Raw genomic sequence first — 25,935 nt, 5'->3', positions numbered from 1 at the left:
GCAGGGCTACAAGTTAAAAGACAAGAAACAAAACACTAGCGGGAGGGGACGCACTCGCGCTCGTTCGCACGCTACTCAACAACCTGCTTACATTTAAACCGTTAAAACAAACGACACACAAATATTCTGTAAAATTATTATAACACATTGGTATATTGTTTTAAAATTGGCGAATCTTAACTTAGGCCGTGCGTTAGAGCGTCCGGCGCTACGATACGTTTGGCACCATCGAGATCTACGGAAGAGCTAAGCCACTGACGAAGAGACGACGCGGATGTTCGGACTGTGAGTACTCTATGAACACTACGGAGCTTCTCCTCATCGTTAGTTAGTTTCCTCGGATGGTCGAGAGAGAGACTGCGCGTAGAAATGCGATGCACCTGGAGGGTCGTGGGAGAGCCATCACGACCCTTGTGACTTGGTCAAGGAAGATGAAGAGCCGAGCTGCCTAAATTCTCATATGGTGACTAGATTATGCATCGGTATATTTACATGTTTTGAAAAAAATATCGAAATATTTTGTTGTACCCACTAATTATAAATTAGTTTTAGTGAGAGGCAACATCGAAAATTCCTTATGACTTGACGGGACAAGCCTCTTGACGTAAGAGGACCAAGCGGTGTGAGGACGCTCCCTCACAAGTAACGCTCGGTATCGCTCGTCTAGCTTGGACGTTACAATTATTAATATTATAGTTGGAATATTTTATTACTGATTATCTACTATTTTCAGAGAAAAATGCATCAGTAAATAAGGCAATGCAAACAAACTGGAATTACTCTAACCGTAAACGTCACCCTCACATGTTTTGCTTTATAACATCGCACGTTTTAATTTGGTCGAACATCGATAAGTGTGAACTCAAGAAGCTGGAAACGGGCAGTTGAGCAAACCAACATTGACCAGACTGCTTAAGATACAAATATATATTTCAAATACTAATTTATAATCACAATAAACAAGCGAGTTGCAATTCGAAAAGAAAAAGTATTTTTTGCCTACTCTACCATATTTTTTGACAATATTGCGTGCTTTGAGACATCTTTGAGCATTTTTCACTATTTTCTTGTAAATTCGGATTTGCCCAGCCCCGCCCACTGGAGAAATTCGCCTAATGGGGTGGCGTAGTATAATTGGTTCATTACTCTATCTCGATAATTGCTTAATAATAAATTGAAACAGAATGTTGTTATAGAAAGCTAGCGTTCGCTCCGCTGTGAAAAGTGGTAAGATATCGGCCAATAGACATGCGAGGGGGACGCGCATGAACGGACGAATGAAACGAATAGGAATAGTTCATCAGTCGTCAGTCGCCACCTCCACGTACGGTAGCCGGTCGGGCTCCTACAGTCTAACTAAATACTACGTGTAACGAATCGGTCCACGAACGCTTCTCTCTATGGGCGTCGTCTCGTCGGACAATCCTAGCGGCGTGAACACTCGGCGCGGTCGGAGCGCACCCCGTCGTGCTAAACTCCTCGAGTCGGCGACAAATAACGTCGTCGACGAACACAGGCACCTGTACATAAATGCAATAGTCCGCCGGCCGCTCACAGCAGCACGTCCATGCGGCTGCCGCGCCGCAGCAGGCGCGCGCCGCCGTCGCCCGCCGCGCCGCCCACCGCGTGGAACGACACCGTCACCATCTGCTGCCCGAAGTTCGCCTCGAACCTGCAACACGCTCCCGTCAGCGCGGCCCGCTCGCCGGCCCGTCGGTCGCCGTCGGTCGCCCGCGGGGCACTCACTCGGTGGCGATGTTCACGTGCGGCGGCGCGCCCACGGCGTTCTGCACCACCAGGAACAGCTTGGTGGCCAGCTCGAGCACGTGGCACGTGCGCACGAGCAGGTCGCCGCGCCGCCGCCACGCGCCCTCCCCGCCGAACAGGCAGCCCGGCGCGTCCAGCGGCTCGCGCGACGAGCACTGCGACAGCTCCTCCGTGGAGCTCTCGAGCCCGCCGCACTGCGGGCGCACCGGGTCGGGGTCAGTGGGTCCGAGTGGGTCCGAGTGTGTCGCGAGGCGGGTCGCGTCGGGCGGGACTCACCGCACGCACGTGCACGACGAGCAGGTCGTCGGCGTAGGGCGACAGCGACAGGCGGTACACGCAGTGCGCGGGCACGCGGCGCTTGAGTCGCAGCGAGCGCGCCTCGAGCAGCAGCAGCGCTCCGGTGGACACGACGGCGAGGCAGCGTGATACGCGGCCGCTGGAGCGCGCCACCTTGCCCACCACGTCGGCGAACACGACGTAGCGGTCGGCGGCGGCCGCGCCGAGCCCGCGACGCCAGGCGGCGGAGGCCCGAAGTCTCACATAATCTCCGACGAAAGGGTGGCCGACGCTCCGGGCGTAGTTGAGTTTGCGATCCTTGAAGAGCACACTCGCGGTGACTTTCTCGCGCATACGATTCCTCGCGGTCTGGTCGAAAGCGCGACGGTAGAGGTGGCAGCGCCAGCGATGGTGCAGGCGGCGCAGCAGCGCATCCGTGCGGGCGAGCAGGCGCGGCTGCGGACACGGCGGCCAGGCGGCGCAGGCGGGCGAGCGGTGCCGCGCCGGCAGCCGCGCCCACAGCGCCGCCAGGTAGCAGCGCCGCGCGTGCGCGCACCACGCGCGCCAGATGACCCGCGTGGCGCCCGCCGCGCCGCCCGCGCCGCCCGCGCCCCCCTCCGCCGCGCACGCCGCCGCGCTCGCTCCCGCCTCGCTGCTCATATTTTGCTACGCAAATTTCTTACAGTTGAGTGACTCGATTAAAATATTAAACATTAAAATATGGATATCGAAGAACGAGAAGAGTTGGAAGAAATACGAAAGTAACTAATATGGAAAAATTCTTTTACTATTACTTATATATACTTTTTACATACTTTTACTTTCTATATACATATTTATATAGACTTTTGAAAAAACTATACTACTATTTTTAGTCTGTAATATCATTTCTTTAAAAACAAAAATACTTAAGGAACTTTCGGCACATTTTTGATGAATATCACGATACAACCCCTCTGTCGTCTAATAAAGTAGAATCTCTATAACTCGAATGTCAAGAGAAATGCAAAAAAAAAAAAGTAAACTGTACACTAAAATATTTTTTTATCTTCTTTTGATTCAAACAACTTGCAGATTTTTCAAGCTCAAGCAATGAACCAAATGCATGATCCTCGATATCATCACATCTTTCGATATAAGCTCGGAGTGTGTTGATTGTAGCCCCGGCTTCTCTGAAATGGATTTGTGTTTTGACTTACTGAGGTTCGACTTGGAGATTCCACTTTAAATGCGTATAGGAGATATGGCGCGCTGAGCGGGTCTGTGTAACTTTGCTCCGCATATACACGCACAGGAGTGCGTTCCGCGCGGGATTCACGACGTCAGGACGAGAGAGGTTACGACGTATTCCTCCTCTTACACTAATGTGTCCTGATACTTTATGCATTAATTAAAGCTTTGTTTTAACCGGATTGTCACATCAGTACGTCCCCGCGCCGACCCCTCTACGACGACGCCACTATTGAACCTGTATGGAATTTTCGGATTCTTGGATTTCCTGGAACTTGTCGTCCATTTGTATGTATCTATATCGTTATTTTTATATAATTAAACTCCGTGCTCGTCCGTGCCGTGCTCTAATGAAATGAAATGAAATAAACAACGATGCGACGTACCGCGGGCTCGGAGGCGCGCGGCGCGGCGCGGGGGGCGGCGCGCGGGGCGGCGCGGCGCTGGCGGTGGCGGCGCCAGGCGAGCGCGATGCGGCGCGCGGCGCGGTGGCGGGCGCGCGCGCGGTGCCGGCGCCACGCGCGCTGCGCCGCGCGCACCAGCGCCTCCACGCGCGCCGCGCGCAGCGCCTCCAGCTCCCACACCTGCCGGCCGCCGCCTCCGTGAGTGAGCGCTCAGTCGAGATATAGTATCGTCGACCGACGGAATATGTCGAATCGTGAATCGATACGAAAAGGCGATTCGGATAGAATATGCGACCGTTCACCGTTCTCGGACTGCGGATGAAAACTTTAGTGCGACCGTAGGCGAACTCCGCGCTGGGGATGGGCAGCGAGCGCAGCAAAGCTCGCGCCGCGCGCACCGGCTCGTCGCGCTCCACGGGCGACGCCGGCGCGGCGACTCCGGCGCGCGCGCGTAGCACGCCGTACCGCGCCACCACGCTACGCGCGCACATCGACTCGCACCAGCCCGCCCGACGCAACAGCGCCATGTCCATGATCCTGGAACGAGACGTGAAGTCACCGAGGCGCCGAATGATCCGTGAATCGGCGGGGCGGCCGCGTTCGGTACGCACCCCTGCGTGCGGATCTGGTGACGCAGGAGCGCGCCGTCGAAGCGGTGCGGACGGAGCGCGGCGTCGGCGCGCAGGCAGCGCACGAGGCGCGGCGCGGGGGGCAGGCGCCGCACGAGCGCGCCGACGAGCGCGCGCTGCCGACACGCCAGAGCGCACGGCCTCCGCGGGGACCCCGCACTGGGTGCATAGCGAGGTATTATTGACGGCGAGGGCATCGGTACCACGTGAAGGGGCGCGGCCGCACCTGCCGGCGTAGGCGGTGGCGCCGGGCGCGAACAGCGCGGCCAGCAGCGGCTCGCGCGCGGCGGCCAGCACGGCGGCGCAGCGCCTGCACAGCGCGTCGCGGTTCTTCTGCACGACGCCGCGCGCGCTGTACACGACCGCGCCGCCGAAGTGCACCACCCTGCGAGGAAGATGCGATGTTCGATTTTCTTAGGTGTCATACGCTCTTCTGTAGGGAAAGGACACGACGACGCCTCTCGAGCTGCCGCCTAGTTCGCAGGGACGATTTACAATAACGAAGTAATCATCTCACTGAAAGCGGTCAGGCGGCAGGACCAGAAGGCGCGGGTGTCGACGCCGCTGCAAGCGCTGCAGGAACACGGAGTCGCTGGCCCCTCGCGCCGAGCACTCGCGCAGCGTTCCCAGCACGCTCTCCGGACCCTGCGCAGAGCAGAGCGTCAAGCGGCGGTCGGGGCCGGGTCCGTCCGGGTCGAGGCCGCCGGCACGCACCGCATCCAGCAGGTCCGCGTACAGCTCGTGGTCGGCGTAGGGCAGCGGCGTCCAGGCGAGCCCCTCGCGCGCGTACTCCTCCTGCTCGCGCCGCAGCGTGGCCGCCGTGACCGCCGCCTGCACGCGCTCGGCCGCGTAGTTGATCAGCAGCCGCTCTAGCCCGTTGTGCGCCAGCGACTCCAGGCCGTACACGTCGAGGATGCCCAGCGAGCGCCGCGCTCCCACCACGGCCGGCTGCGGGCAGCGAGGGGCGTTAGTGTGGCGCCGTAGGCGGAGCGGCGGGCGGTCTTCGGGCTGCACCTTGATGGCGTCGTTCACGGCGTTGACGAGCCAGGTGAAGAGACGCGAGTAGAGCGCACACAGCAGCCGATCGCGCAGCGCCCGGGCCCACTCCGCTCCCGCACCCTCCGTCTCGGACCCGGCCTCCGAGCTGCACTCCTCCTCCACCGAGCAGGCCGCTTCTGTAGTGAAAAGTGCCGTTTAAAGAAATACTTCAGAATGATATAATCCAGTCGATCGCAACAATACGACGCCAAAGCGTTTCAGTACCGTGAGGCGCACCGTCCTCGTGCGTGGCGAGCGGCGGCGCGGCCCCCAGCGCCGACACCAGCGCGTCCGCCTCCACGCCCACCAGCGCGCACGCCTCGCGCAGCTCTGCACAGACACAGCGAGTGAGCTCGTGCGGGCCCGGTCGGGGCGCCGCCGGGAGACGCACTCACCGTACTCATGCTGGAGACGCGTTCCGATGGAGCCATCGATGTTGTGTTGTGGCTCGAACTGCACATTTCCCAGTTTGAGCAGGAAAGCGAGCAGACGCAGCACGGCACCGCACTGTCCCGCGCTGAACCCCAACGCGCCCATAGCTGCCTGTGCGCGTGAACGATGCCATATGGGAAACGGTTCGCCGTATATGCAATAGACGTTTAACCTTTTGGTCGATAAGTGGCGCTGCATGTTCATCGTATCGAGCTATCGTTGGATAAATTAGCAAATTAAGAAGACAAAAGCAGTAATGTATAAAGACTATTCATCGGCAACTATTAATAACATGGTTATAGTGAAAATATTTACGGTATAATATACGGTCGGTCTCCGTAGTGAGTTTTACGTGCTACTTGAGGTGGGCTTGAGGCTGCGTTTCACCAGATATGTTTGAGGTTGTGTAATGAAGCTGGGAAATGGTGCGAAAACATTCCTAAGTCATACTAAGACAGAGCGATACACAACGAACAGTTTACAATTTCTATATTTATAATTCTCCCTGCATCTGACATCGTACCTAAACATAGGGATACTTCTTAAAAAGCTCTGAATCTTCCATAATGTTTCTCTACCGAACACACGACGAAATTTCTTGAAGCTTCAAGTTTTTAATAAGCGTCTGCCACTCGGCTTCGACCCGTGAATATGACGTAAGCCGTAAGTAAGTATAGAGACGCGCCTACCTTAGTGAACGCGAAGTGGTCCCGGTCGGCCTGCGGCGCGCGCGGGCCGGGCGGCGGCTGCGGGGGCGCGCGGCGGGGGGACGCGCCGCCGCCCGCGCCCGCGCCCGCCGCCGCACCCGCGCACTCCGCGCAGCCCGCGCACGCGCCCGCCCCCGCGCCCCCGCCCTCCGCGCAGCCCGCGCCGCCGCGCAGCACGCGGTACTGCTCCCACGAGCGCTGCAGCTTCAGTCTCTCTGCGGAAAGCCAGGCCGTGAGCGAGCGCGCGCGGCGAGCGCTCCCGGCGGGAGGGGGGCACTCACTGAGCAGGTGCGCGTCGGCGCCGGCGAGCAGCTGGTACAGCACGTGGAAGTTGCGCTCGCCCTCCGCCGCCCGACACACGCGCTCCTGCGACAGAGCATAGCGGGCGTTATGGACGCGTCCTACGTTCTCGCAACAATCGCGATACCGTGTGGTCGGCGATAGATAAGGATGGACGTTTACCTTTTCCAGTAGGTCTGTACGCGTGAAACGAAATAAAACTTTGAATCGATCTCCAGTACAGTTTATGTCGCTTTGGCAGTCAAAGTAGTCGATATATTATATGAACGATTTCAGAGTGAACGCGACACTTACAGTGAGTGATGTGTCCGCCGACGGGTTCTCCTTTAAAGTCGAATTCTATGTCGAGTAGTTTGCCCTGGAAATTAATTTATTGGAATGAGTTTGTGTTCCGAGAGACATACACCTTCGTAACTATACGTTTATTAGTTCTTCGATGGATACATCATAAGAAACTCTATTCGAAAAAGTGAGACATCGGTGATGTCGGTCGGTTCGACTGACATATGGTGTAATACTTATTGATATTTAATTTCAATTGTATCCACTGCGCCTACTCAGAGTGTCCAGACTCTAACGAGGCCTGCAAGTCTCTGAGAGAGCGCGGTAACACAGAGCACACACGAATCTGCTGGCGTTGTGGTTGCGCGCCGTGGCGGCGTTGCCGAAGGCCTCGAGCAGCGTGCCGGCCGCCGCCAGCGCGCCGCCGCCGCCGCCGCCCGCCACCACCGCGCACTGCAGGCACACGCGCGCCGCCTCCGTCTTGCCGGCGCCGCTCTCCCCTGCACACACGGGCTGTCAGACACACGGAAACTTTCGCACGAAGCGGCGAGGACTGCGAGTACCTGTTATCACGATACACTGGTTTTCATTTCTGTCACGAACCCAGCGGTAGGCGGTGGCCGTTATGGCGTATCTGTGTACGATACGTTAATGGTGAAAAGACGAGCATGTATTTGGATAAGGTTTGCGAGGGTAATATCGAATGCGTGTCCCGATACTGACAGGTGCGGCGGCAGCAGATAGGGCGGGCGGGCCAGGTACGTGCGCACGAGCTCCGCCGAGTACAGCGGCAGTGCGCGGCACGGGTTCACCGAGACCAATGCGTTGCCCACGTACGTCTGCGGGAAAGACGATGACGGATTTAAATTACACTCGAAGACTCAAGACGACGACTCGCGGTCGACTTTCTACATTTCGACGCAGACGTGTCTGTCGATGAGCTTCATTTGTGAGATATTACAAACAACTCCACTGACATAAATGATGTCTCGTTTGTAGCGCACGTGCAAGTTGTGTAAGAATGAGTCCTCAGTGAGGGGCGCCAGCAGCACGGCGTCGGCGAGGCCGGCGGGCGCGGGCTCGGGCTCCGCCATGGCCCCGCGCCGCTCCTCACCGCGCCCGAGTAGCTCGCCGCTCGACCACTGCCATGCCTTTTTCGCGATGAGCTGGCCAAATTCAAATAATCACTTAAAAGACACTCTGTTAATATCATAGACAAACCTGTATGTAAACATGATCAGAGATCTCTTGCCTGGGCAATGTGTTAAGTGTCTATTTCATATAATAAGTGATTGCATCCAACTTATTATTTAAGGAGTTATCAAAACAAGCCCTGTAGCTTAAGCTTTCTTTTAGATGAATCCTGCACATATATTGGTACATATATGGTATATCACGGCAAGTTTACTGATGGAACTACCACGTTAACTGTTCACTAGCCTCACTCATATTATAAATGTAAAAGAGTGAGTCTGTGATGTGTTTCTTTATTTGTTACACTTCCACATATTAAATACACAACCAATTATCAGGGTACACACAAATACATCACACTTTGGTGAAGAAACAGGTAGAAACTAGTTCTATATAAATAATTGTCATTAAGTGCAAAACAAAAATATATATATATAGATTTTACATAAAATGTATACTTTTCTCGTGATTAAACAGTTGTGTTGGTTGTATGAGGAATTAAATCAAATTGCTAACCCTTTTAACACATTAAGTGACAGGCCCAAATATTTTAGAATTGTAAGTTAGACTTCACATTACCTTGAAATGATACCTGTATTGTCATATTCAGCTATTTGACATTAAATAAAGAAAACTTAAGCGGCAGTAGATTACCGGCTACTGTGCTTATTATACCTGCCTATTATTATACTATACTGGTTTTTAAAGAAATTAATTTATATATTTTAGGACTAGCAGGAAGAATAATGATGTACAAAATATATATTAAATAAGTTTGATCATATCACTGTCTTTAAATTTAATGCAACACCTTTATAAGTGATATTTTTAGTGAATGTTATGTATGAAATCTATGAATGTATGCATTTTAAGAATAGTTTACAAAATAATTAAAAAATATATATATTCTCGATAATCTTAATGTCAACTTAACGACACAAACTTTGAAACTATTCATTCTGAGCTCGTTTAAATATACAAATTTACTAGTCTTACAATAATTGTAATCTTAGATTTAAAAATATTTAGAAATTTATTAAAATAATTTCAAATAAATTTTAATTAGCTACAAAAAATAAATTTCTGCTTGTATTTATAATACTAAATATATTATTGTCACTTATGTTAATAAACAATCGATATCGAGTACTTACATTTGCATAAAACTACGCTGTAAAGTCGTATTTTCTTATCATTTTGTAATAAATATCCTAACAATGTGATCTACATCAAGTACACTTTTGATTTGACAGCTGAGAGCTGAGCAGAGCGCTCAAAGCTATGAAATTACAGATTCACTTGTAAAACCTTTACAAGCTGACCATAGACGTAACCATTGAACAGACGAATTTACTGTACAATATTATTTTACCCTACAAATAGCAACAATAAGTACATACGTCTTGTATTCTAATGCTAAATACAAATTGTTGCTATTGTACTTCAAATATCAGTAATTTATTTAATTTATGCTTATAAAAACGCGAAAACCATCGCAAAAAACTAAAACAAAAATGTAATAAATAACACTTGTTATAAACATAAATTAAATAAATTACTAGTATGTGTATTTACACATACAATCAATAATAATAATTATATTGGTGAGTTCGTTGCGTTAGTTGAATTAATAAAAAAACCTAATGCTTTTATTTTTTGGGGTAAATATAGTCAATAATGTGGTATTTGGGTCATTATTACACCACTGGAAATAGATAGAAAGTGTAGAAACGCTGAAATGTTTAATTGGAAATTTTTTTTTTGATCAACATGGTAATTTTTAAGGGTTTTTGTAATAATAAATCATTGATTTATATATATATATATACTACTAGACGTGCTGTTTAATAATGAGATTTTGCGCAATAAATTACGGTCAATTAACCACAACTCATTTCATAGAATGCGAGCAAGTGAGTGGAGCTGACGATTGTTGATTGCAGCAATTTATTCGTATTAAATTCGTTCATTATTTTTGTAGTGGATTAAATATTTATACAGCGACATTATATCTTTAGATGCGAACTTTGTGTACATGATTTAATAATTATCTAAAGTGAGCAACTAATTTATTTCGCATTTTCTTGTGAACAGTTTGACGTAAATTATATCTACGACAAACATCTTGAATTGCCATTTCACTTACTCGTTACTAGATTTACCTTAGAGGAAGTAGTAGAACGTAAATAGTAGTACAAAATAGGTAAGCTTACATAGATTACAGAACATAGATATGAAACAAAAGATAATGTAATAACAAAATATTATGTTTTTTGTGTTTTAGATATATTACGGTAACAGTACGCCAATTACAATTAAATCTATTATTACTAGTTATTTTGTTATTATTTAATTAAGTTTAAATCTAATTGCAAATGGAAATATAAATAAATATATCTCATATGTCCATTTCTTATTTGGCATGTATCTCAGTTAATAATTGAAGGCCAGCACGGTTTTTACAAGGGGCGATCAACTGCAACTAACTTAATTTCATACGTACATATAACGTCGAAGACCTAATTGATGCTGTAGATAGACGAATGCAGGTAGATGCGGTGTACACGACTTCAGTAAGGCCTCTGATACCGTAAATCATATTATTCTATTAGACAAATTAAAATCTTACGGGATATCGAATCCTTTGCTTAGTTGGTTTGATTCTTACCTGATCAATCGCAATGCTAGAGTAGTGGTAAACTTCCAATTCCTTTCAGGTTTTGTCTGGTATCCCGCAGGGTTCCCATCTAGGACCACAATTGTTTACAATTTTTATAAACGATATCGGTGAATGCTTTAAAAACTCACAAATATATCTATTCGCAGATGATTTAAAAGCTACGGCTAGGATTAAGGATACTTCGGACTCTATTTTATTTCAAAATGTTTTAGATAGACTTGCAGAATGGTGCACAAAAAACAAAATAGCTTTAAATGTAAACATATTAAATTCTCAAAAAACAAATATAAAAACTGACAATATATAATATAAGCGGGGAAGTACTTAAAGAAGTAGAAATTATTCGGGATTAAGGTATAAATTTGATCAAAAACTTAAATTCGATAAACATATCGAAATCTTAGTCCTCAAGGCATCAATAATACTAGGATTTTTAATAAGAGAATCTAAGCAAGCAGCTACAAAAATTGTTATGTACAATGCATTGGTGAGAAGTAATTTAGAGTACTGTAGTGTAGTTTGGTATCCTAAATACAAGAATCATATCGATAGACATATATCCATTCAGAAAAAAATCATTAGACATTTAACTTTTAGTAGCAAGCTTAGCAAAGTACTAAAATCTTACGATTAACGTATTTAATTTTTCAAACTCTCTCCATTGTCGAAACGTAGAAGTCTGTTTCTGACCTATTACAAAAGCTTACTTTTAATGTTCCCACCATATTACCTAGGTCAAATAATTTACACTTGTTTAATAAAGCAAAGCATCGCACAAATCTTAAACTACATAGCCCACTTTCACAAATGTACAATGCTTATGATGAATATCAAAACAGTGTCGATCTAAATGTTACGTCCATTGCGTCCATGAAAAATATCGTACTGGGCAGCAACAATGATGTCTAAGTTGATACATCCTTATATTTTTATTACAAGGTTTTTTTTTTTTATTTTATTTCCTTTTAATTAACATTTATTTAAAAAACGTTTTCAAATTAGATTAAGATGTTGATTGTTTTCTTTTTGTGCATGCTGTGTTCTTCTTTAATTAATTGTGACACTTAGAAAATAATTTTACTTTGTTATATTATATTATTATAATCAGTGTACAAATTGTTGAAGAACCAAATAAAAATAAATAACTAAATAAATAGCAGTTTCATGCATTTTGATTTTGAAAGTATTAACAAATGTTTGAACAGCATCTAGTGAGAGAAATAAAAATACATAATAATTTATAATTCTTTGTCATAAATGCATTTTTTAACTTAAAAATACTTTAAAAAAATAAAACTTTTGGTCAAATAGACAAGTTATACATTTAAATAAGTTTACAAATCATTACATAGTATAATACAAAGTCCCTTACCGCTGTCTGTCCCTTGTATGCTTAGATTTAAATGTATAACACATGCACAATATAGTACAAAAATACTGATAATTTTAGAAGTTTCTAAAGTGATGTCGTAAATAAATACATTTTTTTTGCGCTTATATATATTGCGCAAACGCTGGCTGAATCCTATAGCCGATTCCAATGGAAATAGGAACATTTTTTTGCAAATCCATAGTGAATATAATAGATTAATCAAGCCAACCAATGATATCGCATCAATTTGCTGTCAAATGTTGTTTTTTTGGCTTTTTTTCCTGTAGTGGTAGGAATAGAGTATACAAGATAGATCAAAATAATGTACTACAGTATTGTACACCTTAAAAAGGTCTACAAAAAAGTACGCGATGATATATGTCTATCTCCTAGGGATAACCCACAATAACCATTTTTTATCCTTTACTTTTTACGAGAAATAATGGCTTACTTTCGAAGTTATTTAAAGCAATACAGAATTAATCCTTACCTTATTAAGTACCTTAAATACACTGTGCATTTAATATAGACCAATATGGCTCTGTATAGCATGTAATTTAAATGAATATTTTCGAAGATATTACAGATTTAAAATGCAGGGACATAGCGGCTTGTATTGTCTAAAGACAAAAAAGCTGTAAACGATGTAAGACATTCTGTAGTATATAATCTTTTTATCGAATCGTCATGTGGCGTTGACGTATTTACCAAAAATGTGTCAAGCCGTTTTTAGTTTTAAGCAAATAATTATAAGTACTCAAAAAAAAGGCTACCATGATTATAATATAAAAAAAACGCTGTTACATCAAATGCTTAAGGTTATGTAATCTGTGATTTGTCTGACGTTTCGTTTGTACTCTGTGCTATTCACTTTGAAACGGTGATAAATGATAATAACTAGTATAACTACCGCGATATTTTGAATTTCAATGACGATAAATCCGAAATCCATTAAAATTTGTTAGATATGTTTTAATGTTAAACGCTTAACTACACAGTTCACAAGTAATCATATAGAATGGAATCATTAATAGCGAACAATCAAAAACAGAAAAAGCGAAAATCGAGAAAGCGTCTTAATGCTATAAGAAAAAAGGCCCTCGAAAATGCAATTGTTAATAATTTCCATAAAGGTTATGACGTTAAGACAAATAATAAAATCAGTTTTTGTACACAGAAAAATACCACTTCGATTTGCATCACAACTAAACGTTTAACATTATTTAATAAAGCAGTCACTTCTGATACTGTGTCTAGAACAAATATACCTGAATTAAAAAATAAATTATCTGGTATCGATTACAGGAAAGATACCAATAATATTGCAAAATTAATGTCACCATTAAACAGACAAGTTACCAAAGTACTTACTACAAATCAAGTCAATCAAAAGGAAGGCAATGTTTCGTGCATTATTAAAAATTGCAATTTATCAAAAATTGGTTGTGAATTAAGTTGTAAAACACAAAGTAGTGTGGTTTTATTTAGTCCATCAAATCAGCCTGAAGATTTAGATATGTCAAAAACATTTCGAAATTACAGAAATCAATCTGAACAAGTGTCAACTGATCAGTCTCCAATAAATAATTCATTCGGAGATAGTAAATTTTATAACGATTTTTTGAATAAAATACCGAACTATCTTAAAAGAATGGCACCTACCTTGCTAGAAACTGACTTTTTACATAAGTGCAAAATGTCTCTTACAAATCTCTACATGGAAAATTATCATTTGAATATTAAAGAATATTCATTTAGTGGTTTTTCATGTTATGACTCTAGTCAAGAAAACATTATTCAAAATCCTACTGACTCAATAGACTATTCATATGAAGAGGTTTCTAACCCAGACTTAGTATCAAGTCCCTTATGTAGTATTGTATCTAACTCAATTCTGGGAATGTCTAGTTCACCAAAGTCCATGGTTGTTTCAGATTCTCCAGAATACATATATTACCCACACAGACTAAATCAGTAAATGAAAAATTATAAATAAAAACATAGAAACAATTATCTCTTTTATTCATTATTTTATTAATTCTATGTTCAATTTGTGAACTTTACACTTCAAGAGTTTCTAATTCTGTTATTAAGTCCATGTGCTTGAAAATGTCAGGACTCTTGGTAAATAATTTTAACAATTTCATTTTATTTTCACTTCGTCCATTGTAGTATAGCTGGAATTGATTAGCCAAACATTGTGCTTCTTTTCCATTTAATACATTCTGAAAAAGCATTGAGAAGAGAGTATAGTTTCGATATTCCCTTGTTTATCATAAGCACACTTCAAAACAAACCATACCTTGTCGTATTCACCACGCATTAAAACAATTCCCTTTTTAACAAGTTCTGTGTAATGTACCATTGTTAAACATTCGGGTGCGTTCTCTTTATGAACCTAAAGAAAATTTGCAAATTAATTAACTTATATGGATATATGTGAAAATGACAGAATTATCATAGAAAATATAATATATAAGACCTGGAATGCAAGCAATGGTGTAAAATGTACAGTGTGACCTGAAACTTGGCTCATAATGAACTCATAGCCTTGCGATCTTGGAAGTGGAAAGAGAAAAGTGGGATATTGCTTCATATTCAACTGAATATTTTCATATATTTCTTTTGGTATTGTTGCAGATATAACTTCTTTTAGCTTGTGATATTCCTCCCAGATAATTTGTACTTCTTCAGCATTTTTATCTGCTACAAGTTCTAATTTAAATATATCATTTAATTTTTTGTCCTCCAAGATCAGTTCCTCCTTGAGTGCATGTTTTGGGTTAAGGACCGAAGAATATTGTCTAAAAAAATGCATGTAAAATTAAAAGAAGTTAGAGATATTAGATCATTCAGTAGGTGGATATATATTTACTTTATGAGATTACATATGATCTGAATAAAAATCTAACCTAGTGTCAACTGAAGCAAATTTCTTCTTATTTTCACTGTTTTTATTTTTGCTTTGTTCCTCAACTCTTTTGAGAAACTCTTCAGGTGAAGTTTTCTGCATTTCAGCTATTCTATCTGCATACTTTTCATAATAGGGATTATTTTGTAAAATTTCCATTGCTTTTTCAGATTTACTACTTGTCGTCATTATGTTACGAAAATATATATGATTAGGAAATTTGAACGTGGAAATAAGATATTTAAAACCGAGTGCCATAACAATCCCGATATCAACAGTTAACAGTGTTAACTATACCTTTCCCTACTTTGATCTTCATCTGTTACTTAATAGTTAATATTGTCAAAACCAAAAGATAGGTATGACATCTAGACACATTGATTATGTATTCAAATTTCAGACATGACATTGAGTATGACAATGACAAGAGATTTAAATTGATAATATTATATCTTCATTCATATTGTCGAAAACTCTTCTTAATTTATGTATTTGTACTCTCTGACATTTTTAAAATAAAACAATTATGTATATTCTTTTATTATATTTTAGACATTGTGTTTGTCTAATAAAGACTTTAAATAAAAGTTTTACAACCGTCATGGTAATCTACGACCACATTATTTTATATTTTTAAATACACTCAACTATGTCTTAACTCTTACGCAACTTAAATTCAAGATAGTAGAGTTTCTTGAATAAGTAATACATAAATAATTTACATATTGTTAAAGTACTTAAACTATAAATTGCAAATTTGTAAATATTGAATTGATTCATTACAAATAATTTAAGGTTGGGCTAAATCAGTTGAACTGATTTTTTAACCTATTTCTATTTCAGTGATGACGTGATCTAAAGTTTCTTTTCTCTGTGGCACGAGGGTATAACTGGTAGAATATTATTGAGCTTAGATCCAGTGATACCAGCATGGCGGTATTAGCCCCAAATTTAGGGGGAATCAAGATGTAGAGAGGGTGTTTTTCAGAGGTAGATTTTTTTTGCAAATAATAATAGCATTGCCCCAAATTAAACAAGGAATTACTAAAATTCTTAATTACCCCTCCTTTTAAGCTAATCACTTCTGATAGGAGTGGGTAGGGCAATAGTACAAGGCGTCAGGATCGATCCTGCGATTTTTTACATCCCTGTGCGGCTCTTACACCATTGCGCTATTGACGCTTAAAAATTTTTGCATTTATTGAGGAGAGAATGAATACAAGAATATAAAACGCTAAAATAATGTACAAAAACAATGAGGGATAATTAAAGCAAATGTTGCATCTACAAAAGTGACTAAATACTAAATTTGGGGTAAGAAAAGTTAAGAAAAAATAATTATTGTTATTATCATCAATATTATTAAATCCCAATTATTGTATGTACCCACACAATTAAAACAACAATTTTAAAGTACACAAATGTTTTTTGAAACTTATATTTGAAATTACCTCTAACAGTGTGTTTAATTTTTATGAAAGTTTAGGGATTTTTCATCTAATCGACATTTTGGGGAATTTGAAGTTAGTTATAGAGGGAACATTCTGTAGGAACTAGGAGTTGGCATCACTGCTTAGATCAAGAGAAGAGTCAGAAAATCAAGAAATAATTAAGCAAGCAAATGGTTAAATACATAATATTATTGATAAATGATTAGATTGAGTTATGATTTTGAATTATACAAATGGAAAACTTTTCAAGGGTTGAAAAGATCGGTGAAGGAACATACGGTGTTGTTTACAAAGCTAGAGACAGAATAACTGGTAAAGAAATTGCATTGAAGAAAATTAAACTTGAAAAGTAAGTTTTGGCGCGAAAATTGACAGTTCTAACATTGTCTCAAAATAATTATTATAGTATATACTAAATTACCTACTTAATAAAAAGAAAAACATGTTCCTAACGAATTCTGATTATAATTTAAAAAATAAATTTCATAGCACCCTTATTATATTGCTTCCAAATATCCGCTCCGATATATATATACAAATTAACGTCAAACTTTGTCACATTTTCGTACTTTGAAGCAGACGGATATAATTAGATATAAGCACTCAGGACACAAACATAATTCAACATTATCCTGATTATAGGTCCTGTCTAGAATATAAATCTAATAAAATTTGTCAAAATTTTCTTGTATCTGCTACAAGCCCCCTGGATAGGTACCACTCACTCATGTATTCTAACCAATACTACTATCGCTAAACAGCAATGCTTGGTATTGTTATGTTTCGGCTTGAAGGTTGAGTGCTCTATATAATTACACGCACAAGGACTTATGGTTCTTAAGGTTAGTGGAGCATTGTTGATGAAGGGAATGTTAATATTTATTATAATGCTAATGACTATGGGTGATGGTGATCACTTACCGTTAGACGATTCTTTTGCCAGTCTGCTTCCTATTTATATAAAAAGAAATATTTTTCAGTGAGCCAGAAGGAGTACCATCGACTGCTCTACGTGAAATCTCAGTACTGCGGGAGTTAAAGCATCCAGCAGTTGTGCGCCTTCTCGATGTTTTACTTGCTGATACGAAACTTTTCCTGGTGTTTGAGTTTCTTCATATGGACCTAAAGCGGCTTATGGATTTAACTAAGGGGCCTCTTAAACTTGATCTTGTCAAGGTATTCAAATTTTATACATCAATATTAAAATTATGCTTTATCTATGCTAGCCAATAAATTATTGAGCATCAAGTTTTCACTAGAATCCCAGACAATGGGTGTAGATCAACAGCTATTATTGAACTTTCAAGTGAATACATCGCTGGGTCTAAGATCTTTTGAATGGCTTTCAGAGTTTGAGATTGTTTAAGAGTAGATGTTAGGCACAATCATCAAGACATCAAATACTAATGTGTGTGATAAAAAAGACATTTATCAAATAGTCAAACTTATGTAAATTTGTTGTTTTGAATGTAATCACAAATGCAGACTACCACTTTGTGTACCAATTTAAATGTCTAATGTAGGCACACTTAAAGTAACAAATGTAGTTTTATTACCATATTAAAATAGTTTATTGTTAGAAAAAATATTAGGATATAATACTCTGGTTCCTTGCATGATGATTACATAAAAATCTTTTTTCAATATAGTTTGTTACCAGGTAGGTGTTACTTTCTTTGCAGAGTTACTTACGGCAGCTGTTAGAGGGTATAGCGTATTGTCATGCACACCGAGTGTTGCATCGAGATCTCAAGCCACAAAATTTGCTAGTAGACACAGAGGGACACATCAAGTTAGCCGACTTCGGCTTGGCTCGTGCATTCGGAATTCCCGTTCGCGCCTACACGCACGAGGTCGTCACGCTGTGGTACCGCGCGCCGGAGATTCTCCTCGGCGCCAAGTTTTACTCAACTGCTGTTGACGTTTGGAGTCTAGCTTGTATATATGCAGAAATGGTAAAATGCAACGTGTTTAATATCTGCCAGCACTGCCTGACTAGTATTAATACGTCTTTCATTACTATCGGTTTAAATAAACCATTTAAATAAACAGTCAGAGTATCGGTTTATTAAAGTATATATGTACTATCTACAAATTGTACTATAGTACAATCAAAAACTTAAACTAAATTTTTCGAAATTCGGTACACGACCTGTAGTATCCTAAGTAAAAATAAGGAGCCTCCTTATGGCTTTGGACCTCTTGCTGTTAGTGTTTAGTTTATTTTCTTATAAGACTGCTAGTTCTCTCTGTGCATCGGCAATTTTCCTCCGAAGGTCGGTTTCTACAGATTTCCTACTAGTAACTGCCGCATGTGAAGAGACTTCTGGTTACTGTTGTTCTCAATTGCAAATCTTTTTCAGATTGAGTACTGTATGGAATCGAGTCTAGGAATATTGAAATCAACACCACCGCCCATAGACAATGGCGCTGTAAGATTTATTACCCATTTCTAACATCGCCATTGCACTACCAACTTGGGAACTATGATGTTATGTCTTTTGTGCCAAAAAAATAGGTTGTATATGTTCGGTATCGGGCAAAAAATGGAGTCGAGGGCCCCCTCTGAGCGCACGAATATCGCAGGCCAGCGGCGCGACGCTGTTCCCGGGCGACAGCGAGATCGACCAGCTGTTCCGCGTGTTCCGCGCGCTGGGCACGCCGGGCGACGCGCTGTGGCCGGGCGCCCGCCTGCTGCCCGACTACCGCGCCGCCTTCCCGCGCTGGCCGGCGCGCGACGCCCGCTCGCTGCTGCCGCCCGCCGCGCGCGCCGACGCGCCCGGCGCCGCGCTGTTCGAGGCCATGCTGCGCTACGAGCCCAGCGAGCGCGTGTCGGCGCGCGCGGCGCTGCTGCACCCGCACGTGGCGACCGCGCGCCTCGTGCCGCCGCCGCTGCCCGCCGACGCTAGCGCCGCCGCTAGCGCCGCCGCCGGCGACCGCGACGAACTTTGACGATGTCGCGAATGTTAGCTTATTCGTTCTGTGTCTCTATATCGTGTGTGGACTGATTTATGATATGTACGAATCGAATTCGCTTCAGACTTTTGACCCAATTTTTATTATTGGGCAGGCGCCCTTGTGAATTTTAACATGTAAAATATCATCTTCATTCTGAGACTGAACAGATATGTATGTTGGAGCAATAAAATACCGATACGGAATCGATAAAGACGTGAGATATTCATTTATTGCGTCAATAGCGCAATGATTTACGGGCCGCCTAGCGATGTAAAAAGTCGCAGGATCGATTCTGAGCCCTTGGGCTATTGTCGTCCCCACTCCTAACACAAGTGATAAGCTTAAAGGGAGGGGTAAATAGGAATATTAGTATCTCCTTAATTAATTTAGGACATTTCTACTATTCCTCAAAATATAATAAAATAAAAAATATATGTGTGTAATAAATATTCATCTTTTTCCATCAGACACGTAATGAACACTCAAAATAAAGTTATAACGGCATTTCAATTTTAACATGTAAATAAAAATATTTGTCTAACGAGACTGTCTCGTGAACAAGACATTCGTAGATAATTTATGGTAAATATCCCGTTTCAAATATTTATGCTTTTCTGGAGTCTTAATGCTATTTTTTGTGTAACTAGATACTATACAAATGATAGCAATTATTATTCATTATTTTCCCAAAAAAAACACCAAATAATGGATAGCTGTTAACGTTGAATGAGTGTCAGTCGTACATATACAACTGTTTTTTTTACCAAAATGACTGATAATGTTTTTGCGGGACTAAAAACGTTTAAAATTTATTTTAATTTTATGGCTAGAAAGTGTGTTTATTTTGCGCTTTTATTAGGAATATATTTTTGTGCTTTTTTTAGGAAAATCAACATTTTGGATTACTTTTTCAAATATAGTATTAGAATACTCTATTTGACAACGCCAACAAGTAGTACAACAAAAATACACAGTAAACCAAAAGTCATAATAAGTAAATGGGTAATTGCCTACTTTTTTATAGGTGTCTTAAGATTACTTGGAAATTGAAATATAAGTCAACATTGTAAAAAGCTAATTGATAAAATAAAACATAAAATTAATAAAAATAAACAGACAATCGGAAAAAGGCCTAAATATTATTATAATACGGTTTTATGTCAAATGTTAAAAATAAATTAAATTAAGCAAAATTATCGATTGTGAGTTAAAATACAATGTTAGAATTTGTAAAATGTCGAATGAAAATATAAAGTTTGAATTATACATAGGAATATTAATTATCAGTTTGTATGTAAAATCTTAAAACCAGGATAACCATTTGGAGTTACCGAATTATAGGCTATGAATTATAATTTATATACACTATTGTTTTTTTCTTAAAACGTGTATGTACATCATTAAAAATGTCATTTTCTGGGTAAACCGTTTAATTATTTTTGTTTTTATTATTATAATGAAAGGAATTTGTTATTTTATATATGCTGTCGTAGTCATAGATAATACATATATACTGAAAGTTAATAATTAATCTGTTAATTGGGGATAGACGACTCTATTGTTGAAATGCTGCCATCTAATTAGTGTAAGTGGCATCGCCGCTCTAATGTAATGTTGATAACATATAAAATAGTTACTATTACAAATAATACAATTGTTTTCTAATCATTAGTCAATCAGTGTTGCCTGACTGATACGGCAATAGGCTATTTGACAATACGAAAAATAAAGTGTCAATTATTGTAATCAGTATATAGAGTATATATATAAACGAAAGTTGAAAATAATAATAAATTTATTCAAAAATTCATAAATAAAAATGCATTTTTTTAAACGTTACGTTACGTCACGTGACACAAAACGCTCCTTATTGATCGGGCTTATAATGACTATCAATGTACTATTTACGAGCATTTTTTATTGAGCAGCAATACGACAATATCATGGTTTTTATTTATAAATATAGCAATCGAAAGAATCGAATAGGGCAACTCTGTCAAACTTGATTACAAGTTACAACACTGGTGTATATCGTCAAACTCAAACTGTCAAAATTACCTAGAATGTTTGGTTTGTTTGTGTTTTAAGTCCATGCAAGTTTGTAGAAACCCTGAATAGTAGAAAATAAATAATAATAATATACTTTGTGTTTGTATATTACATGATAATAAAGGAGGTTTAACACATGCTTAACTGGAATATATTATCGCGTGAACCTCACAATTGAAATTTAAAAAAATAATGTCTATAGAAATAGAGTCAGCGGAGTGAGTTTAAAATAATTTTATTTGATAGTTTGGCTTGTAATAGATAGTTGTAACAAATTATTATATTTTAATTTTTATTTCAGTGTGATCCGTCTTATACAACAGTATCTGAAAGAATCTAACCTCACGAAAACATTGCAGACACTACAGGTGATAATATATTTAATACTTATTTAGCCGGATTGCGTATGCACATAATCGTATACACTTAAATATAAACTACTAATCTTATAGCTTTAATAAATCAGCATATACAAAGGCAGTTATGCTCATATACATTTGTTTTACATATAAATATAATATACATACACCAACAAAAGTTATTTCAAATATAATTTAAAATTTGTAAATAAGAGAAAAAAATATATGTCTTAAATGATTTGATATGACATATCATACAATTGATTTGATAATACTAATTATAAATGACACGTTGCAGGAAGAGACAGGGGTCTCTCTCAATACTGTCGATAGTGTTGATGGATTTTGTGCAGACATTAACAATGGGCATTGGGACACAGTTTTGAAAGCAACGGCATCTCTTAAACTACCTGACAAGAAACTGATGGATCTCTATGAGCAGGTGGTACTGGAACTAATAGAATTGCGTGAACTTGGAGCTGCCCGTACACTGCTGCGACAGACTCACCCTTGCCTTCTTATGAAGCAACAGGAGACGGACAGATATATGCATCTTGGTATGTGTTGCTTCTTATAGTGGTTTATTTATAAAGAAATGTTACTGTGCAGCAGTTCATAATCTAAGCCATATTTAATGAAATTAGTAAAATATATGTGTATATATAAACTATTAAAATTTTTATTACATGCCAGTAGTGTCCAAAGTTATGAGTTCATATAAGGTGTTACAACAAGTTCTAAACCATGCCTAAATCCCGTTAGATTCAATTATTGAAGAAAATAAGTGGTAATCAAGAGTTCAATTCAAATATTATCTTTCTTATTTGTTTGTTACTAAAACAGAAGAAGAGACTGCATCTGATGCAATTTATTCAAAACCAGTGGGTACAGAGACAACGTAGCCACTAACACATTCGACTCGCGTAGCTAATGTAACTGTAAAAAATGCAATAACTAAAATAACACTACAACGGAGAGAGCATACACGCAAAGCTACACGTACCCGCAGAGAACATGCTGGCGCGCTCGTACTTCGACCCGCGCGAGGCGTACGGCGGCGCGCGCGGCGCGGCGGGCGGCGGCGGCAAGGAGTGGCGGCGCGCGGCGCTGGCGGCGGCGCTGGCGGGCGAGGTGTCCGTCGTGCCGTCGTCGCGCCTGCTGGCGCTGCTGGGGCAGGCGCTCAAGTGGCAGCAGCACCAGGGTCTTCTGCCCCCCGGTCCGACTCGCTTCCGTCTCGGTCGAGCCGTCCGATCTCCGGCCCACTCGACCGTCGGTCGCTCATCGCACGTTATTTGCCGTAGGAACCACGATCGATCTCTTCCGGGGCAAGGCGGCCATAAGGGACGAGGAGGACGACCAGTGCCCTACGCAGCTATCGAAAATTATAAAGTTCGGTCAAAAATCACACGTCGAATGCGCAAGGTACTTTTATTATTTCAGATACTGTTGACGACCTCCGTGGTCGAGTAGTGTGTACACCGGTTTTCATGGGTACGCTACTCTGAGGTCCCGGGTTCGATTCCCGGCCGAGTCGATGTAGAAAAATTCCATTAATTTTCTATGTTGTCTTGGGTCTGGGTATTTGTGGTACCGTCGTTACTTCTGATTTTCCATAACACAAGTGCTTTAGCTACTTACATTGGGATCAGAGTAATGTATGTGATGTTGTCCAATATTTATATTTATATTTATTTATTATTGTGCTAAGCGAGTAAACATTAAAGGTTGTATATATGTGAGCAACTGTACTGGTCTGATGTATTCAAAATTTGAAGATCAGATGAAGGTAAGGCGGACCTGATGCTATAACATAATCTGAAATCAGCAGGATACATGACTTCTCACCAATTTATAGCGCGTTTGAGTCGTGCTCCATGAATAGGCAGGAGATCTATTATATACGGTTCAGAAGCTTTAATTCTCTCTTTGAGTTGTATTCACTTCAAAGAGTGTAACCTGATCGGCCGAAGTCGCGAACACTACGGTGTGACGCAATACGAGCTGGAGTATGTTTTCAGATTCTCTCCAGACGGCCAGTACCTGGTGACGGGCTCCGTGGATGGGCTGGTCGAGGTGTGGAACTTCACGACGGGTAAGATCCGCAAGGACCTGCGCTACCAGGCGCACGACGAGTACATGAGCATGGAGGAGGCCGTGCTCAGCCTCGCCTTCGCACGGGACAGCGACACGCTGGCGGCGGGCTCCAACGACGGCAAGATCAAGGTCGGCCTCGCTCCCCTGACCCCCTCCCCCTCACCGCCCGCCGCCCCGCCTCTCACTGACGAGCTGCGTGTCCGCAGGTGTGGAAGGTGTCCACGGGGCAGGTGCAGCGCAAGCTGGATCACGCCCACTCCAAGGGCGTCACGTGCTTGCAGTTTACTCGTGACAACACGCAGATCCTCTCCGCTTCTTTCGATCGATCTATCAGGTGTGTCGCGTTGACTCTATGGGTTTAGTCGTGTCTAGGTGATGAGTGGAGTCGTTCCGTATAATTGCGATGGTAACGCCATTTTCACCTTCCGGTGACTTTCAGGATCCACGGACTGAAGTCGGGCAAGATCCTGAAAGAATTCCGAGGACACACCTCCTTCGTGAACGAGGCCGTGTTCACACCCGACGGCCACAGCGTGCTCAGCGCCTCGTCCGACGGAACCGTCAAGGTCGTCACCAGCTCGTAGCCGTCTAACGGGCGTCGAGTGGGATCGGTACTGACGCGAGTGTCGCCGCAGGTGTGGTCGGTGCGCACGGGCGAGTGCTCGGCGACGCTGAAGCCGCTGGGCTCCGGCGAGCCGCCCGTCAACTCGCTGCTGCTGACGCCCAAGAACCCGGACCACTTCGTGGTGTGCAACCGCACCAACACCGTGGTCATCATGAACATGCAGGGGCAGATCGTGCGCTCGTTCTCGTCGGGGCGGCGCGAGGAGGAGGGCGGAGCGCTCGTGTGCGCCGCGCTGGGCGCGCGCGGCCGCCTCGTGTACTGCGCCGGGGAGGACCTCGTGCTCTACGCCTTCTGCGCCGCCAGCGGCAAGCTGGAGCGCACCATCAACGTGAGTACCCCGCGCCCCGCCCGCGCCCCGAGCGCCCCGCCCGCCCGCGCCCCTCTCACCACTCGCGTCTGTCCAGGTGCACGAGAAGAGCGTCATCGGGATGAGCCACCACCCGCACCAGAACCTGCTGGCCACGTACGGCGAGGACGGGCTGCTCAAGTTGTGGAAGCCGTAGGCGTCGCGTTCGATTTGGAGATCTCTCTTTTTCTGAGTGTGACCGTTGCGAGTGCTCACTGATATTGTAAAAAGTTTAAATCTTAAGCGATCGTTTGAAAGTAAATGACTGTAAAACTGATAATGTTCAATCATTTGACACCCGAACCTCGCATTAATTACTAATATCAAATAAAAAAGACCATAGTCCGATCACAGTTGTTTTACCTCTGGCTATTGAGTTGGCTTACTTGTGCAATGTGTTGCTGTAGCTAGTTTCTAAAAATCCTTTGTAAAAAATTAGGAAATCGTGATAGATGAGCAGTGGTAGTGGCAGAATGATATGAAGCTGTCCATCATATAAAATATAAGTTATATATTTAACCCGTATACAGTGGTGGTCATATACACACAATTCGGTGCAACCGGTGGTAGTAGCTAGAGGAGACAGGCCCGGAGATGGATGGAGTCGAGGCGTATCTGTACCAATCATCTGTACCAATGCTCCTCCTATCTTGTATAGTCATAAACATATAATTGGAACTATATAATTGTTTCTGGGTATTAAATAAAACCAAGTACGGATTGGTCAAAGCTTTTATTTAGAATAAGAATGATCTAAATGGACATCAAATGGAATAATTAGAAGTGTTATCTCAGTATAAGAGCCATCGTTTACTTGTGTAAGTTTTTTTT

General features: G+C 42.3%; 4 protein-coding genes across 4 annotated transcripts; 2 read left to right on the top strand and 2 right to left on the bottom strand.

The window, feature by feature from the left end:
* Nucleotides 1–1,417: 1,417 nt before the first annotated feature.
* LOC125067361 (unconventional myosin-Ia-like) lies at nt 1,418–9,515 on the bottom strand. Its single transcript, XM_047675914.1, has 21 exons — nt 9,414–9,515; nt 8,043–8,231; nt 7,789–7,904; nt 7,629–7,699; nt 7,408–7,565; nt 7,078–7,141; nt 6,946–6,959; nt 6,765–6,849; nt 6,466–6,698; nt 5,740–5,887; nt 5,570–5,674; nt 5,321–5,481; nt 5,021–5,254; nt 4,824–4,951; nt 4,533–4,691; nt 4,289–4,465; nt 3,980–4,214; nt 3,660–3,857; nt 2,044–2,709; nt 1,747–1,961; nt 1,418–1,672 (listed from the first exon to the last, which is right to left on the bottom strand). Exons 2-21 carry the CDS (start codon nt 8,157–8,159, stop codon nt 1,552–1,554), a joined length of 3,405 nt encoding a protein of 1,134 aa, XP_047531870.1. The 5' UTR covers nt 8,160–8,231; nt 9,414–9,515; the 3' UTR covers nt 1,418–1,551.
* A 4,801-nt stretch (nt 9,516–14,316) lies between these two features.
* Nucleotides 14,317–15,600, bottom strand: LOC125067244 (ATP synthase mitochondrial F1 complex assembly factor 1). The gene is made up of 4 exons (XM_047675722.1): nt 15,224–15,600; nt 14,794–15,115; nt 14,614–14,709; nt 14,317–14,536 (listed from the first exon to the last, which is right to left on the bottom strand). Exons 1-4 carry the CDS (start codon nt 15,478–15,480, stop codon nt 14,372–14,374), a joined length of 840 nt encoding a protein of 279 aa, XP_047531678.1. The 5' UTR covers nt 15,481–15,600; the 3' UTR covers nt 14,317–14,371.
* Nucleotides 15,601–16,787: 1,187 nt separating this feature from the next.
* LOC125067220 (cyclin-dependent kinase 2-like) lies at nt 16,788–20,309 on the top strand. Its single transcript, XM_047675683.1, has 5 exons — nt 16,788–17,022; nt 17,654–17,849; nt 18,356–18,628; nt 19,260–19,630; nt 19,679–20,309. Exons 1-4 carry the CDS (start codon nt 16,907–16,909, stop codon nt 19,623–19,625), a joined length of 951 nt encoding a protein of 316 aa, XP_047531639.1. The 5' UTR covers nt 16,788–16,906; the 3' UTR covers nt 19,626–19,630; nt 19,679–20,309.
* A 1,351-nt stretch (nt 20,310–21,660) lies between these two features.
* Nucleotides 21,661–25,384, top strand: LOC125067187 (WD40 repeat-containing protein SMU1). Its single transcript, XM_047675622.1, has 10 exons — nt 21,661–21,898; nt 21,982–22,048; nt 22,338–22,596; nt 23,049–23,255; nt 23,341–23,461; nt 24,058–24,262; nt 24,340–24,467; nt 24,573–24,699; nt 24,769–25,086; nt 25,163–25,384. Exons 1-10 carry the CDS (start codon nt 21,873–21,875, stop codon nt 25,259–25,261), a joined length of 1,557 nt encoding a protein of 518 aa, XP_047531578.1. The 5' UTR covers nt 21,661–21,872; the 3' UTR covers nt 25,262–25,384.
* The last annotated feature ends 551 nt before the right edge of the window (nt 25,385–25,935 follow it).

This window comes from Vanessa atalanta, chromosome 11 (genome assembly GCF_905147765.1).
Source record: "Vanessa atalanta chromosome 11, ilVanAtal1.2, whole genome shotgun sequence".
NCBI classification, from domain to species: Eukaryota; Metazoa; Arthropoda; class Insecta; order Lepidoptera; family Nymphalidae; genus Vanessa; species Vanessa atalanta.
Note: the sequence above shows the minus strand (reverse complement) of the source record. Positions and strands in the feature narration are given on the sequence as shown.

Bases quoted from the DNA above. Each gene is read 5' to 3' on its own strand.
- LOC125067220 (XM_047675683.1), top strand. From the start codon at position 16,907: ATGGAAAACTTTTCAAGGGTTGAAAAGATCGGTGAAGGAACATACGGT. The intron at 17,023-17,653 runs GTAAGTTTTGGC...AATATTTTTCAG, and splicing joins AAGAAAATTAAACTTGAAAA to TGAGCCAGAAGGAGTACCAT. The intron at 18,629-19,259 runs GTAAAATGCAAC...CGAATATCGCAG, and splicing joins CTTGTATATATGCAGAAATG to GCCAGCGGCGCGACGCTGTT.
- LOC125067187 (XM_047675622.1), top strand. From the start codon at position 21,873: ATGTCTATAGAAATAGAGTCAGCGGA. The intron at 22,049-22,337 runs GTGATAATATAT...GACACGTTGCAG, and splicing joins AAACATTGCAGACACTACAG to GAAGAGACAGGGGTCTCTCT. The intron at 23,462-24,057 runs GTACTTTTATTA...GTATGTTTTCAG, and splicing joins TCACACGTCGAATGCGCAAG to ATTCTCTCCAGACGGCCAGT.
- LOC125067361 (XM_047675914.1), bottom strand. From the start codon at position 8,159: ATGGCGGAGCCCGAGCCCGCGCCCGCCGGCCTCGCCGACGCCGTGCTG. The intron at 7,566-7,628 runs GTACTCGCAGTC...CCGTGTGTGCAG, and splicing joins CCAGTGTATCGTGATAACAG to GGGAGAGCGGCGCCGGCAAG. The intron at 3,858-3,979 runs GTGAACGGTCGC...GGCGGCCGGCAG, and splicing joins TCATCCGCAGTCCGAGAACG to GTGTGGGAGCTGGAGGCGCT.
- LOC125067244 (XM_047675722.1), bottom strand. From the start codon at position 15,480: ATGGCACTCGGTTTTAAATATCTTATTTCCACGTTCAAATTTCCTAAT. The intron at 15,116-15,223 runs GTTAGATTTTTA...GCATTTTTTTAG, and splicing joins TTTGCTTCAGTTGACACTAG to ACAATATTCTTCGGTCCTTA. The intron at 14,537-14,613 runs GTATGGTTTGTT...ATGCTTTTTCAG, and splicing joins TGCGTGGTGAATACGACAAG to AATGTATTAAATGGAAAAGA.